The sequence below is a fragment of the Phacochoerus africanus genome, chromosome 7 (assembly GCF_016906955.1).
Source record: "Phacochoerus africanus isolate WHEZ1 chromosome 7, ROS_Pafr_v1, whole genome shotgun sequence".
Classification (NCBI taxonomy): Eukaryota; Metazoa; Chordata; class Mammalia; order Artiodactyla; family Suidae; genus Phacochoerus; species Phacochoerus africanus.
In genome coordinates, this window is record NC_062550.1 from 1,527,953 (window position 1) to 1,546,249 (window position 18,297).

Consider the following 18,297-nt stretch of genomic DNA (forward strand, 5'->3'; position numbering starts at 1 on the left):
GAGACAGGGGGTGACAGAGCCTGGCTGTTGGGTCAGAGAGAGATGCCTGGGGGACCCGTCCCCACCCACAGCTCCGGCAAGCCCTCCGCCCTTTGGGGTGGCCTCGCCCTTCTCGCCTCTGACCTCCGGGGAACATCAAGTGTCCAGCACCCGGGGAGACGGGGCCGCACCTTACAGCACAGGCCTGGGGGCGGCCACTCCCACCAAAGGCACGGGGAGGCCCCGGCCCAGCCCTCCCCTCTGCCCAGCATGGCAGGACCCACCGGGCAGCCACTCTGGGTCTGTCCCCAGCCCTCTGACCTCACCACCAGGGCACACTCGTGTCCTCTCACCTGGACCTCACTGTGGTCACTTCTTGTGTCCCCGTGCTGTCCCCACACCAGCAGGAGGCCTCTCTCCCCACTGCAGCCAGAAGCTCCCCATGGCGGGGCCAGCACCTGACGCATCACGAGCTGCCCTCCGGGTGGGTGGGCAGGTCAGATGCCCTCCAAGGACAGGATGGGGAGCAGGGGCCGGGGGCAGCCTAAGGGGAGCCTGGGGGCCGCTCTCCTGCTCCCTACGCCTCTGGCTCTCACCGTGTCTTCTGCCCAAGGGGAGCCCCCTTCCCTTCTAGAAGATTCCTCAGAGACAGCACCGTCTCTTTCCTGCTCTCACCCTCGGCAGCCGTGGGATGGTCCCTCCACACCCAGCACCCTGCATTTTGCTCTCAGCGGCGAGTCACACACTTGATGAGAAAAAAGAAATATGGGAGATTCAACCTACGTGCGTCAACGCGTTAGTGGAATCAGGAATAAAGAGAATAAACATTACAAACACATTTTTAATAACACGCCGGGTAACTGCTAAGTTGGCAACGGCCTCTTCCAACTGGAATCAAACGCGCCTCGGGGGAGGCCAGGCACGAATGCCAAAGTGGTTTTCACCATTTTCGTTTAAAAAAAGAAAAAAAGGGAAAAAAAAATAATTTTCACACAGCCACATGCACGAACAGAGGCAGCATCCTGGGCCTGGGTCGTCAGCTCGGCCCACAGACGGCAGTGTCCCAGGGCGGGCGGGACCCGGGGTCTCCCCGGGGTTCCCTTCCATCGAGGAGGTACGGGGGTCAGGGGGGCAGCCCTATCGACAGCCCTGGCCCCCAGCCCCCAAGAGAACCCCAAACACAGAAGACCCAGACCCCGAGGGGCAGGCGCTTGTGGCTCTAGGATGGCAGGGCGCCACCCTCTGGCCTGCTGATGGTGTCAGCGCCCGGGCTCAGGGGCACAGCCCCACCACCCCGACGGGCTGAGCCGAACAGTGGGCCCCAAAGATGCGTCTGCCTGGAAGCTCCGCACGGGGCCCTGCGTGGAGCAAGCGTCCTTGGGGACACAGGCGAGGACCTCGGGTGAGACCATCTGGATCCGGTGGCCCTGAGCTCAAGGACCCGGGTCCGGGGCAAGAGAGGAGGAGGCCGGATCTGAGACGCGAGCAGCAGAGGCTGGAGCCACGCAAGGGCCACAAGCCCGCGGAAGTCAGGCCAGCTGGGCGCCGCCAGGAGCGGGATGGAGGCCCGGAAGGACGAGGCCCGGCTCCAGAAGGAACCCACCCTGCAACGCTTCGGCCGGGACGTCTGGCCCCGAGGAGGAGGGGACAGTACATGACGCTTGCTCAAGCCTGTCCCCTCGGGGCCCCCGCCGGGGCCCTGCGTGACGGCAGCCACGGGGGCCAGCTGGGCGCCCTCCATCCCAGCGTCACGACGGAGCCCACCTCCCGCAGCCGAGCGGGGCCGCGCCATCCTCAGCCGGCCTGGACACCGAGGAAGTGACTGCTCCTCCCAGAGGGCGGGCCAGCGATGACCCCCACGGGCCACAGAACTCTCTGGAGCTCCCGCAGCCCGCGCCGTCTCAGACCCACAGCCACCAGCCCCCAGCGCCCTGCTCCGTGGCTCAGCCTGTGTGTCGGGCCCGGCACTCAGCAGGTGCTCAGCGAATGTGCGTGCCAGCAGCTCAGTGCCTCGACGGCCCACACGGGGCGTCCCGGAGGCCAGGAAGGAGCGCTCCATCTCTGGTCACGGGAAGCCAGCGCCACGGCCATAAATAGAAGGTAGCCATAAAAATAAACACAGGACCATTAAAATGAAAAATGCCCACCCCAGCCCGCATAAAGGCATCTCGTCTGCTCAGCGTACGTGCCCTCGCCTCGGGAAACACTGATTTACGGATGGAGGCGGAATGACACTTTCCCCGCCGCCGGGGAAGCAGCTTCTGCCTCAAGCTGACACCCAAAGGCATCACTTCCATGGGTGCAGACGTCCACACAGCAAACCAGGTCTCTGCCTGAACGCTGGCAGAGCACTGGAGTCGGACCCTCCTGGGGACCAAGGGTGGGGGTGAGACCCCGTGGCCCCAGCACACGAGGTCGGACTCCCCCGGGCAGTGCTCCCTCCGCACGACTGCTGTAAAAACGAGTGCAAACCACAGACATTCATTCTCCCGCACCCTGGAGGCCAGAGGTCCCAGCTCAAGGTGCGTGTGTGGCGGGGGGCTCTCTCCGGAGGCGCTGGGGGAGGGTCCTGCCGCCCTCTTTCAGACTCTGGAGGCTGCGGGCATCCCTTGGCTCGAGGCCTCATCCTTCGGCTCGGCTCCATCTTCGCGAGGCCTCTCCTTGCGTCTCTCCTGAGAACACACGTGCCCCCCCCAGGGGTGAGGCGGGGTCCTCATCCAGGACCCCCACCCGCAAAGATGCTTCTTCCAAATCTGGCCACAACCACAGGTGTTGGGGGGACCTATCCTTAGGGGGCCGCCGCTTGGCCCCTCAGCTGTGCATTTCTCAGAGGGCCCACCCTGTGGCTTCTGCTCTCCGTGTCACATACACGGTCCCGCCGGAGTCGCCAGCTCCCCCCGGGGACACAGCCGGTGCCTGGCCTGCGGCAGGCGTACAAAGCGCGTCTAGCAAAGTTGTCACCCAGGCAACCGGCCCTGGGAGCTGCTGCGTGGGCTTCTCCTGGGGAAGGAGGGTTCGCGGACCCGGCCGTGTGCGTCTGCAGAGCAGTCATTCGTCAGCTCTGGGCTCCTTTCTCGGCAAAGCGAGTCACAGGGCCTGCCCGGCGCCTCTGTGATCCAGAAGAAAGGGAACCGGCGACTAAAATCCCGCCTTCTCCAGGCAGAAGGTGACTTTGAAGAGAGTGTGTTTTATTTATTTTTATTTTTATTTTTTGTCTTTTTGCCATTTCTTGGGCCGCTCCCCTGGCACACGGAGGTTCCCAGGCTAGGAGTCGAATTGGAACTGTAGCCGCCGGCCTACACCACAGCCACAGCCACACAGGATCTGAGCCGCGTCTGTGACCTACACCACAGCTCCCGGCAACGCCGGATCCTTAACCCACTGAGCGAGGCCAGGGATCGAACCTGCAACCTCATGGTTCCTAGTCGGATTCGTTAACCACTGTGCCATGACGGGAACTCCGAAAAGAGTGTGTTTTAGAGACCACACGACCTCCTCCAGAGACCTGTGTTCCTGGATGGGGCCTTCTCGGGGGGGGGGGGGGGCCACACTCGCCCAAGCCTGGAGCTTCCAGAACCAGCCCCCTGCCGGAGCTAGGCGGAGGGGGGCCAAAGCAGGACCCCGCTGTCACACCAGGAGACCACGGCCCAGAGCCGACTGCTGGCACCCAGAGGTCACAGCTCCATCCCCGAGGTCCCATCCCAAGTCCAACGCAGGGTGGGGAACACTGGGCCAAGGTCACCACTGAGGATGGGGTTCACCCTGCCCGAGACCTCGAATCACCCCCAAGCCCAGAAGCCTGTGTCCTTGGGACCCTCGGGGCCATGAGCTGGTGGACCGAGTCTCCAGGGCCGCCCTCAGGGTGACCGGGCCAGACCTTCCTAGGTCCCAGCCATCCCCTCTGGAAGTCTGCAGAGCTCAGGGAAGTGAGGGCCATGCTGGCCTTGCTCCCCCAAAGCCTGCCCGAGGTGCCACCCAAGCGCCCTGGGTCACAGCTGCCCCTGAGGCGGCCAGCATGTGGTGTGAAACTATCCAGGCCCCCCTGGTCCCCAAGCACTGAGACCGTCACAGCCTGGATGCCAAAGTCCGTATCATACCTGCAGGATATTCACCTGACAGATGAGGCTCCACCTTGGAAGGAGACCCAGACGCAAAGCTAAAAGGGGCCTGCACGCGCCCCTGGGAGGCGGGAGGGCAAGAGATAAGCACAGGCCTGGAGTGGGCGGTGGCCGGGAACGCGCTGCCCGCCACCGGGTCGCCCACCCCCACGAGTGAGCTGGGAGGACTGCCAGCTGCCCCCGCTCCCCATGGCCCCGCCTGGCCAGCCACGGGACTCCGTCCACGCTGCCCCCTCAGGTCTCCAGGGACCGAGCCTGTGACCTTTCTCCAAAGACGAGCGGATGTCAGTGCCAAAAAGGAACCTGGAAGTGGCCTGGGTGACATCCCCCAACTCTCCAGGGGGCTGGAGGGGCTGAGCAAGGGGCTGGCTATAACGTGCTGTTTGGACAAAGGGGTCGCCTAAGTCTCTGGAGGGCCGTCTGAAAATCACGTCACCAAGCTGAGCCTGGCAGGGTAGACACTGAGCAGCCTCTGAGAAACCACACGACGGGGCCACCAAGCCCATGGCCCAACTTCCGTCCTTGGCTGTTCAGGCCCCACAGGCAGCCAGCAGCAGAACTCCCCACAGGCCGTGTGGACTGCAGGAAGGGGGGATCCAGTGAAGCCGGGCTTTTCCAGGGGGAGCCCACCTCCTCTCCACCTGCGAACGTGCACTGACCTCTCTCCAGGGAGGTGGCCCCCACTCCAGGCTTCAGCCCCTCAGCCCTGCGGGCACCCCTGCCCCTGGGAGGAAGGGGCGGGCCCTTCTCGCCACCCAGGTCACAGGGGGCAGGGGGACAGCAGTGGCCAAGAGCAATCCCTCCACCGCCACCCCTCTGCCCTCCCAGCCAGAAAGCATCTCAGCCCAGCGCCAGCCCATCTTCCTGCCTCCCTGCACCTGCCCCCCTGGGTGCACCCGGAGAGCAGGGTGTCAGCCAAGACCCCGGGGGAAGCTCCAAACAACCCAGACGCCCCCGGCCCCCGGGGCTCTCAGGACCCAGGCCTGCTTCCGGCTCTCTCCTGGGCCGCCTCACGCAGGAGCACAGCCCAGTCCCTTGGGCTGGTGGGTCCCAGAGTGGACCTGGGAAGCTGGGCTTGTCCTCTGCCCCTTCAGCTGTCCTGTGCTCCCCTCTCCTTTGGGGAAGCTCCCCTCTGCAGAGACAGTTCTGGAGAGCCTGTCAACCCGCTCACCAGGGCGCAGGTTGGGTCAGAGTGCTCGGCGGGGGGGGGGGCGGACACCAGGATAGCACCCGGGCATTGCTGCTGGCTGCTGCCCAGGCCTCCCAGCTGGAAAAGGGGCCGCAGAGGGGCAGGGGTGGGTGGACCCAGGCCGTGGCTTGAGCACCTGGAGAGGCTCCATCCGAGGGGACTGGCTAACGGCCTCTCCAGCGAAGTGAGTGCAGGCTGGGCAGCTGCCCCTTGCGCCCTGGACTCCCCCCGCCCCCGCCAAGTGCCACCCGGTCTGTCTGACGTGACCAGGCATCGCCAGCCCACGCGCGTTGGCCTCTCAAGCGGGACATGACGGACACAGTCCCAGCCAGCAGCTGGCGTCTCGCGACCACCTACGAGTCTTCCTATTCCGCCGAGGAGGAGACCGGGGGGCCCAGTGGCCTGATGTCACAATGCCGCCCGCCTTCCCGACCCCAACGGCCGCTCGCACAAGCACGGGTGAGCCACAGGCCAGGCACTGGGCCGGCAAGGCGGGTATCGGGTCATGAGGGGAGGGGCCGGGTGGCTTCCGGGCCGCCGTCCGCCTCCAGATCCAAGCAGAGACAAAGCAACAGTGAGCCTGTCACCAGCCCTTGTCCCCTCGACCTCTGTGACCAGAGCTTGTCCTTCAACCTTGCTGGGCCCTGCTTGGGAGAAACAGCACAGCAGGTGGCCCCCGGTGTGCGGGGGGGCGTCTGGACACGCCGGCCCCATGAGGCGTCGGGGGCAGGGGCCCAGAGGCAGACGTGGCGGCCTCGCCCTCTGCGCCCCTCCTCCAGGCGGGGAAGCTGCACCGTGTGTGTGTGCGTGTGTGTGTGTGTGTGTGTGTGTGTGTGTACAGGCACACCTTGAGTGCATGTCCGTGAGCACGCGTGTTCACACACGTGTGTGTTGCATGCGTGTTGCCTGTGTGTGCACAGAGAACAGGGCATCAATATGAGAAAAAGTCTCGAGAGAGCAGGCTGTCACCACCACAGCAGGACAGTGACTTTAAGAGTCACGGACACGCGTCTAAAAGGAGCCCTGCGTCCACTCCTCAAACACACACACGTGCACAGCAGCACGTGCTGCATACACGCAGATGCATAATTACATGACTCGGTCGCACGCTCCAGTCACGTCACGCGTGGAAGCTCACACGTGTGTACTGACAGGTCAACGCAGAGAAGAAGGGGCTGCCTCTCTGTCCCCTCCTCGGGCACCGTCCCACAGGCCCCTGTCCCCTGACCAGGAGGCCGTGTTCTCAGTCAAGTTCACATGCAGTTCACACACTCCCCACACCCAGAGACGTCCCGATTACACACGGGAGTGTCAGCCAACTTGCCCGGATCCACGTGTGCATGCACATGCAAAGGGAACAGACGTGAGGGGTGTTCACTGCCCCGGAGGCACCGTGACCCCGCCTCCGCCAGGCCCCAGCGGCCTCTCCAGGGAGGGGACCTGGCCGCCCTGCGCACCAGGACGGGCAGAACCCATGACGGCAGAACCAGGAGCGAGGGGCTCGCTTGGCCCCTGCAGGGCCGTCCAACCCGCTGCCAGGGACGGAGCAAGACGGGCTGCAAGCTTCCAGGGGCACAGCTGGGGCAGCGGGCCAAGGGGTGGCCCTCCTGTATGTGCAGGCGTGTGCCCGGGCCCTCAAGGGTGTGACACTGTCTGGGCAAGGCCTCGGGAGCCCGTCACCTCTGAGGAGTCACCTCCCTTGCCTGTCAATTCCTGCTTTGCTGCGTGCAGCTGCCAGATGCCCGGCGACGAGGTTCCCGACACGGGTGGCGCAGGTTTATCCGGACCCCTCGTCACGGAAAGGACAGTGAAAGATGACAGAGGAGCTGGGCTACGGTCTGCGTCTTCTGGACGCCCCCCCTGGGGGCAGCAGGTCACACGCCCCCGGCCTCTAAATATGTGGGGGGAGGGGAGGCAGCCTGGTCCCTCCACGCGCGGCCCGCAGACCCACGGAGAAGTGCGGCCCATGGGGAGGGTGGGCTGGGTGGAAGCATTTGGAACCAGGGCCCCAGAAATTTTCACAGAGGCCCCAAGCTTTTGTCCCCAGGGCTCCTCTGCCATCGCAGCCTCTGAGAACAATCGGGGTGTAGCCTGGGCCCCGGGAACAGCTCCTGTCCTCAGAAGCTTGACTTGGGGTCCACAGCCCCTCCCAACCCATGGTGGGCCGCCCGTCTGTGCCCTGTGTGATAACTGGGTCATTTTTGAGCCACCAAACATTTCTGATGGACTCCTAGGTGCCAGCAACTGTGCCCTGTGAGTCCCGAGACTCCTGTCCACTTTCTAAAGGAAACCCACGGCCAGAACAGACGCAGTGACGCCCGGGAGCTCCTTGTCTCAGAGCAACGACGGCCATGGGTGACCAGCCCGCAGGGCCACGGTCACTGAGAGAAGACTAGCGCAGGGCTTTCCAGGGTTAAGCGTGCTCCTGCCTGGCCGCAGGGTCGCAGAGCAAAGCTCCACCTGCAGAACGAGGAGCTACTGAATAAATGAGCGCAGGGTCCCGATGACGCCATCAGCAGCCGGCTCCAGAGCCGCGGTCCACGCAGGAGGCAGCGGATGCTCAGAAAGGGCATCTGCAGTCTCGGCCGGGTCCTCCGCAAGGGCGGCCAGACACACGCTCCTCTCCCAGATCGGATGCCCCATGGGACCCCGCAGAGCCTCCGGATGAGGGGCCCACCACCCCACGCGCACCCCTGCCAGCAGGAGTCCACAGGGGCTGGCACGTCTCAGACGCACACCTCCTGGAAAAGGCCTGGGTTCTCCCTGGGATCCAGCAAGGGGAGCCACCCCCAGGGCTGCTGCGCCTGCCCGGCCTCCGTCAGGCCCCGAAGCCCCCAAACCCACCGCCCAGGAGGCCCGGCCGGCCGGCCGGCCATCGGCGCTCCCACCTCCCGGCTCCACGTTGCCGTCCCTGTGCTTGTTAGTTACATCAGCCTCGACGTGCAAACGTTCGTCGGTGCCCTGCCGTGATCTGTGTGGTGACTGAAAGGCTGGGAGAGAAAGAGCTTAAAGTCTTTGGCAGAGAGAGGCGGAAAATATTTTTCTAATTCCGGCCATGTCCTCAAGGCCGCGTTCCGAGACCAAGTGTACTTGAGGCATAAAAGAAAGGGCTCCCTCTGCCCTCCTGGCCCCAGAGAGGGAGCTCGGAGGGGCTCCTAGCCTGGGTTAAGGGGCTCTGCCCTGGTGAAGAGGCTGTATTTGATCAGACCCCCGCACCCCAGAGTTCACAAACACAAGGCTGCATCCAGAAGCTTCCAGAGGAGGGTCGGTGTGTCCAGAGGGCCGGGCGGGAGGAGCTGCGCAGGTCCCGGAGGGCCTGCACCACACGTCCTGGCCGTGCCCGTGGCCGGGGGCTTGCTCCCAGGCCTGCCGCGCAGGCGGGACCCGCCCTCACAAAGACCGGCCCGGGCGAGGCTGCAATTAGGGATGACACCCCGCCTCCTTCGCTCACTGCCCCATTCATCTTAGCAAACACTGTGAGACAGACTGGCCAGAGCGGGACGGATTAGCCACGGGGTGACCCGTACCTCCGCACAAAAGACGAAGTGTGCAAAAACGGCTCCCTCTGTCCCCGCTTCTTCACCGCTGAAAAAACCAGATGCATGGAAATGGCTGTTTAAACAGCTCTTTGCCACACTCATCTGCAGACAACAAGTCACAATTGTCCAGCCGCCCGCCCCGCTCGCTCCCTCCCGCTGGCCAGCGCGCCGCTGGAAGGAAGTGGCCTGGAGCCTGCCTGCGGCCCCCAGCCGGGAACGACCCACGTGTCCCCTGCACCCAGGGTGGGCCTGCCACCCTCCCAGCGCCTGCCCTGGGCTCCCCACCCTGAACGGCCAAAAGGGGCAGCTCGGAGAGGACGGGGCATTGCCCCAGTCCCGACTCTTCAGAGGGACAGAGCCAGGGTGCTCCATGCCCAGGAAGCGAGTCCATGCCAGGGACATAAGCAGGACATCCAGGAACGCCAGAGGCTGTGCAGGCAGCACGCAGACTTCCCCGAGGGTCTTCGGAGCGTGTGCCTACTCCCCCGGCCCACCTGCCCAGCCCCACGCCGTCTTCTAGAACGCTGACGCGTCTATCTGTCCACTGCAGGGTAAAGGCTGAGATTTCTGTGCACGGCTCCCAAACACACATCCACAGAAGACAGGACGCTCCCGGAGCCGGGCTGCTCCCTAAAACACTGACCTGCCCCGCACCCCGAGTCTTTGAATCCAAGGGGCAGAAACTCTTCTCTTGACCGAGACACACGTTTGGACCTTAAGAGGCAGGGCCTCAGGGGATCGAGTGGAGGGAACGGTGGAGCCTCAGGCTCTCGGAGGTCCCCTCTCTTCCTAAGGCAGCCTTAAAAGCACGAGAAGGTCCCTCCTCAAGAAAGCCCCCGCACAGCCAGGCCCTCCCGACCAAAGAAGCTGCGAAACTTTAGCAGGAGCCTCCTCTTCCAAATGAATCCCCGAAAGGTCAGTGGGAGAGAGGCGTGAGGGACTGGGTCCGAAGACGGCCCAGCCCTGAGGGGACCCCTGCCACCTGCTGGGTCCCAGGGTTCCCGGGGAGAGGGCACAGCCGAGATCGGCCCTTGGGTCAGGGGGGCTTGCCAGCCCCGGGCAGGGGACCACCGACCCCAGCAGAACCACCGGCAGGGCAGCGAGGGGCTTGTGGAGGGCCGGCCTTCGGCTCAGCAGGGTCGCGTCAGGCCCGCGAGGGGTGGGGGCGGGCCTGCAGCACTCCTAGGACAGAGTCCTCTCCTTTCCGGGACTGAACCCAAAATCAAGAGAGGGACATGGACAGGTGACGGCTGGAGCTGGCCTCCCACACCTACCTACTAACCCGGGAAGCCAGAGGCAGCTCATTAATTAGGCAGGGAAGCAGCTGAAGGCTGCACACCCCGCCTTTGTGAGAGCCCAGAGCTAATGAGGAACTGGCCGCAGCACCGCCACGCCAGCTCCTCGCTCAGCTTGTGTTCCCTGCTGGGCACAGGAGCACCAGGCAGTGCTGGGGGGCGAGGGACCTGGGGGTGAGGGCACAGCCAGCCACCCGCAGTGGGTGCAACCCTGGGCTGCGAGTGCCTAGGTCGGCTGTTCCACAAGGGCCAGCCAGGCTGAGCCTCGGGTGCACCAGGGTAGCCCTCCAGGAGAGGCGGGCCAGGCCGCTGGGCTAGGAAGTTTCTGGGTGTGCCCAGGGTGCTGGGGTACCCACCCACCATACCAGCTCCGGCACTCCTGCCCGGGTCTGGCTGCCGGCCATCCGGTGCCCCAGACTCCCCCCACTGCCAGGGTCTCACCATCAACTTGCCCGACTCAACCAAGTCTCCCAGAAGAGCCTCGAGGATGGAGAGCCCGCGCTCAAGCAGGCACTGGGCCGACAAGGGGGCCGGGCCAGGCGCTCTAGCTGTCAAGTCCCTGCTCCCGGAGAACCGCGGGTCTTGGACTCGCCCGGAAGGCTGAGTGCAGAGCCGGGCGCAGGAGAATAGGCCTCACCCTGGGCAACCGCTGCCCGGTACCGAGCCCGGGCCGCCAGCGTGGAGCGCGGGTGCCATCTACCGAGGGCCCGAGGAGAGCGAGCGGGCGCCGCTGCCAAGGAGCCCTGCGGGGCAGGGGACGGCACAGCCACCCGGGCTAGGGCCCGGGGCTCGGCGGTGCGAGGGGCACCGAGGCCGCCGTGCCAAACCCCTGCCGCACCCGCGCTGCGCGCCGCCCCGGACCCCCGATGTGCGCGCGTCAGCGGGCTCCGCGGCGGGAAGGGTCCGCGCCGGCCGCCGGGCCCCGCAGTGGCGCTGGGCGAGCGGGGCCGAGCGCGGCGGCGGAACGTGCTGGAAGCCGGGCGCGCGGGGGACAATTACCTTCTTTCAGGAACTGCGCGTGGATCACCAAGACGAGGAAGCAGCAGAGCGCGGCCCCCGCGAGTGCCCAGAGCGCCTTCAGGAGCTGCATCGCGGAGTGCCCACTCGGCCGACGCCCCCCAAGTCGAGCAGCGGAGGTCCAGGCGCCGCATCAGCGCCCCGCCGGGTGCAGCCGCCGAGGCCGCCCGCTCGCGCCCTCCATCCGCGCCAACGCCGCGCTCCGCCGCGACTGGAGGCGCCGCTCCGGGAGCCGGGTTGTGTCTTTTTGGGCAGGGGGAGGGGAGCGGGCGGGGGCGCGGGGAGGGGGCGGGTGGGGCGGGGAGGTTAGCGCCGAGGCTCGGGCCGCGGCGGCCGCCGCTCCGGCCGCTCGGCCACCATCGCGGGCTGCGGGGCGCCGGGGGCTCGGGCGCAGGGGGGCGGCCGCCGCGGCCCCATGAATCAGCCCCGCCGCCGCCCCCGGAGCCGCGCCGCGGGCAGGGCCCGGACGGCGGGCCGCGGATTGCGCAACGGCCCGGCCGCTGGCCGCTGGTCGCCTCCCGCCGCTGCCCGGCGTCGCCTTCCTCGCTGCCGCCGCCGCCGCCGCCGCTGCCGCCGCCGCCGCCGCGCTCGCTCCGGCCCGGGGCTCAGGGGGCCGCGCCGCCGCCGCCGCCGCCGCGGAGAACCGGGCGCGGGGCCGGGGCTGCACGCCCGGCGCGGGGCCGCCGCACCATCGCCGCCGCCGGGGCCCGCGCGGCCGGGCCCAGCCCGCCGGGAGCGAACTTGCGCGGCCCGGTCGCGCCCGGACGGTGCCGGCCTCCGCGCTCCCGGAGCCCGCGCCTCCGCCGCGGTGGCCCGACGAGGCTGAGCCGGCCCTCCTGCGGGCCGCCCTCCCGGCAGGTGCTGCTGGGGCCGAGGCCGGTGGCGGAGGAGGCGGCAGGGGCGGCCGCGCCGACAGGTGGGGCCGGCGACAATGCGCGCCTCGCCCGCGGGACGCCGCGGCTCCGGCCCGTGGCGCGCGCCCGCTGCCCGCTCGGCTCGCCCTTCTGGGGAGGCGGCGGGAGGGGCGGCGCGGCGCTCGGACTCCGGCCCGCGCCCGCCGCCGTCTGCACTCCGCCCGGCCCGCCGAGCCGCCGATGCGCACTGGGCCGCGCAGGAGCCCCGGGGGACCCCCGCCGCCCTGCAGCGCCCCCGCCTGGCGCGCCGGCGGGTCAGGCGAGGCCGGTCCAGCCGAAAACCGCGGGTCGGGCTCCACCTAGGTGCGCAGGGGCCTCACTGCAGAGGCGGCCGCGGCGGCGACCGGAGCGGGGCTGCTGGGCCTCCTGTGCGCCAAGCCCCCTCCCACCCCCACCCCGCGCCCCAAAGCGCCCCCCGGAGGGAGGGACCCGGCCCAGGCGTCCACGGCCAAGGGCTGACCCGCAGCGGGTTCTGAAAAGCGGCACCTCGCTCCGGAAACACACTCACTCCACACCCTGGCCCAGGTCTGTACCATCCTACAGGCCATCGGCGCACCCGAGCGCGTGGGCGCACACGCTCTGCCCGCCACCGGATGCCGCGGCCTGGCACCTTCCTGTCCCGGCCTCCTCTCTCCTCTGGGAAGGGCCAGTATTTGTTTCCAGCCCATTGTCCTCCCTAAGCGCCAGAGCTGGGGCATCTGTATCCGGCTCACAGTCCCCTCGGAGGCCAGCATCTAGGCCTCAAGGCCTTTTTCCTGAACTGCATTTCAAATTCAATTCCGGATGCCCAGCAGAGAGCTTTGGCTGGGGGTAAGGGCGGGTGGGTGGAGGACAAGGAGGAGAGGCCCCCCTAGAGGGTCCTGGTGAGTGTCAGGCCTGGAGAGCCGGCCGGCGCTGCCCAGGAAAGCTGCCTCCTTCCTGCACAGACCCTGACCTGCTGGGAAGGGAACAAGGCCTATCCTGGGAGGGACTTCTAGAGGGCAGACAGGTCAAGGCCCTCCATGCACACATGGGGAAACGGAGGCCCTCGGAGGCTGGACACTGGCACCAAGTCATCCGGGACCAGCACCAAGCCTGCGGTTGCCTGCCTGGCCCGTCAGTGCTGTGCCAGCCCGGGGGGTGAGAAGACCACCGGAGTAGCCGTCCTGTACTCCGGCCGCATCGCTCCCAGGACGCCTCCCTGGGGATTGTCCCCAAGACAAGAACGTGCTGTCTGAGCTCCAGCTGGAGAAGTGGCCGCAGGAGCCTAGGGGCCCAGCAACTCAGGCCCGGCCTTGCAGAGCTGGGGGGGGGGGGGGGTGTTCTCACCTCACACAGCCCCATTTCCAGTAACAGCCTCAGTAGATCCCAGGCCTTCGCCCCCAAGCACTTTCCAGCAAAGCCCCACCTGCAGCAGCCTCTGGGGAGCCTGACCTCCGCCAAGGTCATTGGCGTTCAGTCATCACCTGGAGCAGAGCCTTCCACCTCCGAAGGCTTAGGCGCCGCCTGGTGCTTGTTACACCCGCACACCAGGGACCCCAGAGCGACAGGAAATAAGGCCCGTCTCTGAACCCCACTACGCCCCAATCAACTGCCCACTATTTGCAATCTTGAAAATTGGACATATTTTAAATCCCCCAGGAGAACTTGTACTAACTAACCCTCCAGAGGCTTCTTCTGTAGAGAAGATGGAGAGAAGAAAGGCTACAAGGAGGGACACTGTGTAAATTTATTTTCAACGGCAACAGGAGGGCCCGAGCGACACTGCGGGGACCAGAGCCCCTCATCCAGCTCCAGACGTACTATGAGGAAATGCAGGTGGTTCAGGTGACAACTGAGGGTCCCTGCAGCAGGTGCACACAAGAGCGGGCTAGCAGTGCACACCACGGAGGCCTGCGGTGCCACCGGGAAGTGAGTTCTAGATGCCAGAGTGGGCATCACACTCCTCGGGGGGCAGTGATGATCTGATGGGAGAGATGCTTTAAAAAATAAGACCGCACTGGCCGAGCTCCCGTCATGGCGCAGTGGTTCACGAATCTGACTAGGAACCCTGAGGTTGCGGGTTCGATCTCTGGCCTTGCTCAGCGGGCTAAGTATCTAGCATTGCCGTGAGCTGTGGTGTAGGTCGAAGACGCGGCTTGGATGTGGTGTGGCGGTGGCTCTGGCGTAGGCCGGCGACAACAGCTCCGATTGGACCCCTAGCCTGGGAACCTCCACATGCCGCAGGAGCGGCCCTAGAAAAGGCAAAAAGACACACACACACACACACACAAAACCCCACCAAAAAATACATAAAAAAACCCCACAGTGGTGTTGGGAGTCAGCTCAAGGACAATTTGCAGGCCAGGAAGGGTAGGGAGTCCTGGGCCAGCTGCTGGAGATGCTGGAAGGAGGACCCGGTCTTCTAAGCCACCACCCGTGACCCCAAGGGAGCATGCAGTGTCTCCAAGGGGCACCAGCCAGGGGCTCACGGGCTGGCACTCGTGGACAGAGGTGCGATCAGGCAAGTTTAGCTCAAGCCACGGCTGGAAGAACGCTGTCCAAAGAGAGTCGAGTCTTGCCTGGGGAGGGGAGGGCGCCTAGAGAGCGGGGGTTTAGGAGCAGGTGGGGGACACGGGCATTCCACTTAGCGGGTCCCCAACTGAAATGTGACATTCCCTCCGTTGGGCATGGAGCCAGTCAACACATGAGTTTCGGTGCAGCTGTGACTTTTGTCACTAAGAGACATTGCAGGAATCTTCCCATCACATGACAGCTCTTTCAGACACCCTAAAACATCAGCCTTAATGAAGTTATGGTTGCCCCGCGGCCAGACGTTTGTTCATAATCTTTTAATAAAGAAGCAAACATATTACTGTATCATTGCATCACGGAGATGCAGATTTGATGAAACTGCTTTCCTGGGAAAGTGAGAACAGGCGAGAGAGGGCGAGAGAGCGGGCAGAGCAGAGCAGAGTGGAGATCCGTGGCCATTCACGGTGAGGAGGGACAGGAGTGGGGGGCAGGACCATCCCTGAGAGGCAGGTGCCCAAATATCCCCAGGTTAGAGCCAGCCAGCATCTGGCCGGCTGGGACCTGCCCGTCCATGGGCCCTGATGCCTTGTCTGGGGGTGCCTAGCTGCCCACACACCCCTTCTGTCCCCAGAGAACCTAGTCAGCTCTCCCAGTCAAGCAAGAAACTGGCTGGGTGACACACACTTTCCAGTTCCCGCATTCACCCCAACCTCTATTCCTACACAGAGAGGACCTGGCAGGCAAGGTCAGCTGGTGTTGCAAGAAGAGAAGGAAGATTCTGGACATGTACGCTCTGACACTTGACCCCTAGGGGGCAGAAATCAGAAATAACTCAGGGAAAGGTAAAATAATGCTCAAAATAATTCTAAATAGCATCATTCTCAAAGAAATTTGAGAGAATGGGGCACCAGTGACAGAAAATCAGGTACTAGTGGAGTTTCCATTGTGGTTCAGTGGAAATGAACCCGGCTAGTATCCATGAGGATATAGGTTTGATCCCGGGCCTCACTCAGTGGGTTAAGAATCTGGTGCTGGCATAAGCTGTGGTGTAGGTCACAGATGCAGCTTGGATCTGGTGTGGCTGTGGCTGTGGTGTAGGCCAGCAGCTGCAGCTCTGATTCAGCCCCCAGCCTAGGAACTTCCATATGCCATGGGATTGGCCCTAAAAAGCAAAGAAAGAAGGAAGGAAGGAAAGGAAGGAAGGAAGGAAGGAAAGAAAGGAAGGAAGGAAGGAAGGAAGGAAGGAAGGAAGGAAGAAAGAAAGAAAGGAAGAAAGGAAGGAAGGAAGAAAGAAAGAAAGAAGGAAAGAAAGAAGGAAAGAAAAAGAAAGAAAGAAAGAAAAATTAGCTACCACTAAAAAAAAGGGGAAATAGAGCAAGAACACAGGCTTGGGACTCAACAAGACTAACTGGTTTTAGCCTCCAGGGAGTGCACAGAGGGGCTTAAGGGCATGACTGAAATCCAGGGTGTAGGGAGCAGAGGCTGCTTCCCGGAGCAGAGGACAAACAGAAAGAGAGACGGGAAGGCTGGTGAAGCCGAAACATGCAGTGAATATCCCGAGCATCAAACTTTCATTTATGGGCCTTCTAAGGGAAAAGGAAAAAGGTGACACAGACACAGACGAGGAAAGTCAGACAACTGAACACTCATCTTCAGCGGCAGCCCCGACTCTCAGACTCAGTCTAAGGGACAGACTGAGACCCAGGGACTGTGTGGAACCCCGAGAAGCTGGCAAAATAAAGAATGCCAGTAAGTATGTTCTGTGAGGTCAGCTGGATGCCCGGGTTTTCACTAGCAACGGGGCTTCCAGAAGACGCTGAAGCAAGTCGTCCTGTTCGAAAGGGAAAGGAATTGGCATCTGGAATTTTATACCCAGCTAAACTGTCAGCGCAGTTTCCTGTTTAAGGGCACGTGAGAGTTCAGACGACTGGTCACGCGCCCAAGACAAAAGCTGACCTGGGGTGACCCTCCAGCCGAGGAGGTCATCAAGGAATTGCTGGCGCTTTAGAAGTCAGCTGTTTAGACATAAGCTGTAAAGAACGTGTGAGGCACTCACACTCGGAAGAATCTCCTTCAACTGGTAAAACCTTCCCTCTAAATGGTGTATCCTTCCATAGCTCTGGCCACAAACCTGCTATCTGTGCTGAGTGATATTTATGGAGCAGTCACGTAAATGCCATTGATTTCTTTGTAAGTTTTAAAATCCTCAGGCAGGCAAAGCTCAGAACAACATTTATAGTAGAAAGATAAATATACATTCTTAAACCTTAATATTTAATTATACGGATAAAGGAAGGTATGTTGCTGGAGCAGAGAGGGGCCTTCCGCTCTCTTCCTGCTCTGAGTGAGGGGCAGGGAGGCCCGACCAGGCTGATCAGAGGAATAAACATTTACGTTGACACTTCGCTTCATGACACTGGGTAAAAATAAACAAAGAAAAACTAGAGCAGGAAAGCCTAGATGATGAACCGGTCTGTCTGCAGGGAAAGGTCAGGGTGTAGGGAAGACGGAGGCAGAATTCTCCTTGTCGTTTTGAACCTTCGTTGGTTATTCAATTTTTAAAAAACAAGTGCATCCTTTAGGCTCTGTGATTTGAGAAAACCTAGTAGTATCACAAAAATAATGTAACTAAATGGTATTATGACTCTGTAATGGGGTTGTGTGCACTTGTTGAAAAGAATGAGGACGTGGCATAGAGAGAGACGTAGATGTAAACAAAAATAAAGACAGTCGCCAGCTATGCTTTTAAATGAACGTGAACTCATGCTCACGACCAAAGGCCCTGACAGCGGGAGGGGTTGGAGTGTCGCCCTTGACCGGTGGGGAGAAGCGGCCCACGTGGGAAGGCACAGTGCGGCATCCGAGGAAGCAGGGGGTGCAGATGCAGCAGGTGGGCACTTGGCCGCCAGGCTGAGGGTCAGCAGGCTTGAGGCCAGGACTCAGAGTGAGGCCCAGCTTGTGGGGAAATGTGCCAGACAAGGAAACCACAGCCTCACGGGGGCCTCGGGCACCAGATGCCACGAGGGGGAGGAGGTGGGGCCAGGACTGGGGCACATGCAGTGTAGCCCCGGGGGCTGGAGGTGCCCTGGGAAGGACCGGAGCCTGGGCCACAGCGCTGCCTCTTCTGGAGGGCAGCCCCGCCCCCAGAGCTGCCAGCCTCACCTGGTGACAAAGCAAGGCCTGCGGGGTCGGGGACAGCGGGAGGCGACACCACCACTCACATGGGTGGGCCTGCACCTGCAGCGTCCCAGGGTCACAGCTGGGGACCGAACTTCCCCGGCACATCTGCAAAGACCCAGATCCATGGCAGGGATGGGGGAGGCCGGGTCCCCGTGCAGTGAACCTTCTGCCAGGGAGGCCCCGGGAACGGACCCAGCGTGTGGACCGAGGACTCAAACCCGAAGTCCCGGCCCACCGGATGAGTGTCACACACGCACGTGAACATACACGCCCCTTCCCCAAGTGGGCCCCCCCACCGGCTACCAGGAGGTAAAGGCCCGCTCCAGCCTCCTGAAGTCGGGGTCCCTCTTCTGCCCCCGTGCACCCAGCCGCGGGCTTCCCCACGCGGGGTCTGCCCCTGCTCTGTCCTGGGAGTGGCTAGAGGGGCCACTCGGACCCTGTGGACACCCCGCTTGTTGAGGGGGCAGTGACTGCACCACATGATCCACTCCCAGTGTCTCCATTTTAAACAAACACTAGTCCAACAGGCCCTCCCTTCCAGAACACGCCCTCCCAGGGCTGGCACCCCCACGC

The 18,297-nt window shown here is 63.5% G+C and overlaps 1 protein-coding gene across 1 annotated transcript in view; it reads right to left on the bottom strand.

Annotated features, from left to right (window-relative positions):
• The window catches only part of TAFA5 (TAFA chemokine like family member 5), a 93,764-nt gene extending 82,380 nt beyond the window's left edge, over window positions 1–11,384 (bottom strand). Inside the window, exon 1 of the mRNA XM_047785948.1 lies at window positions 11,120–11,384. Within this exon, the coding sequence (XP_047641904.1) occupies window positions 11,120–11,210 (91 nt within the window). The 5' untranslated portion in view covers window positions 11,211–11,384. The remainder of the gene's footprint in view (window positions 1–11,119) is intronic.
• Window positions 11,385–18,297: the final 6,913 nt, after the last annotated feature.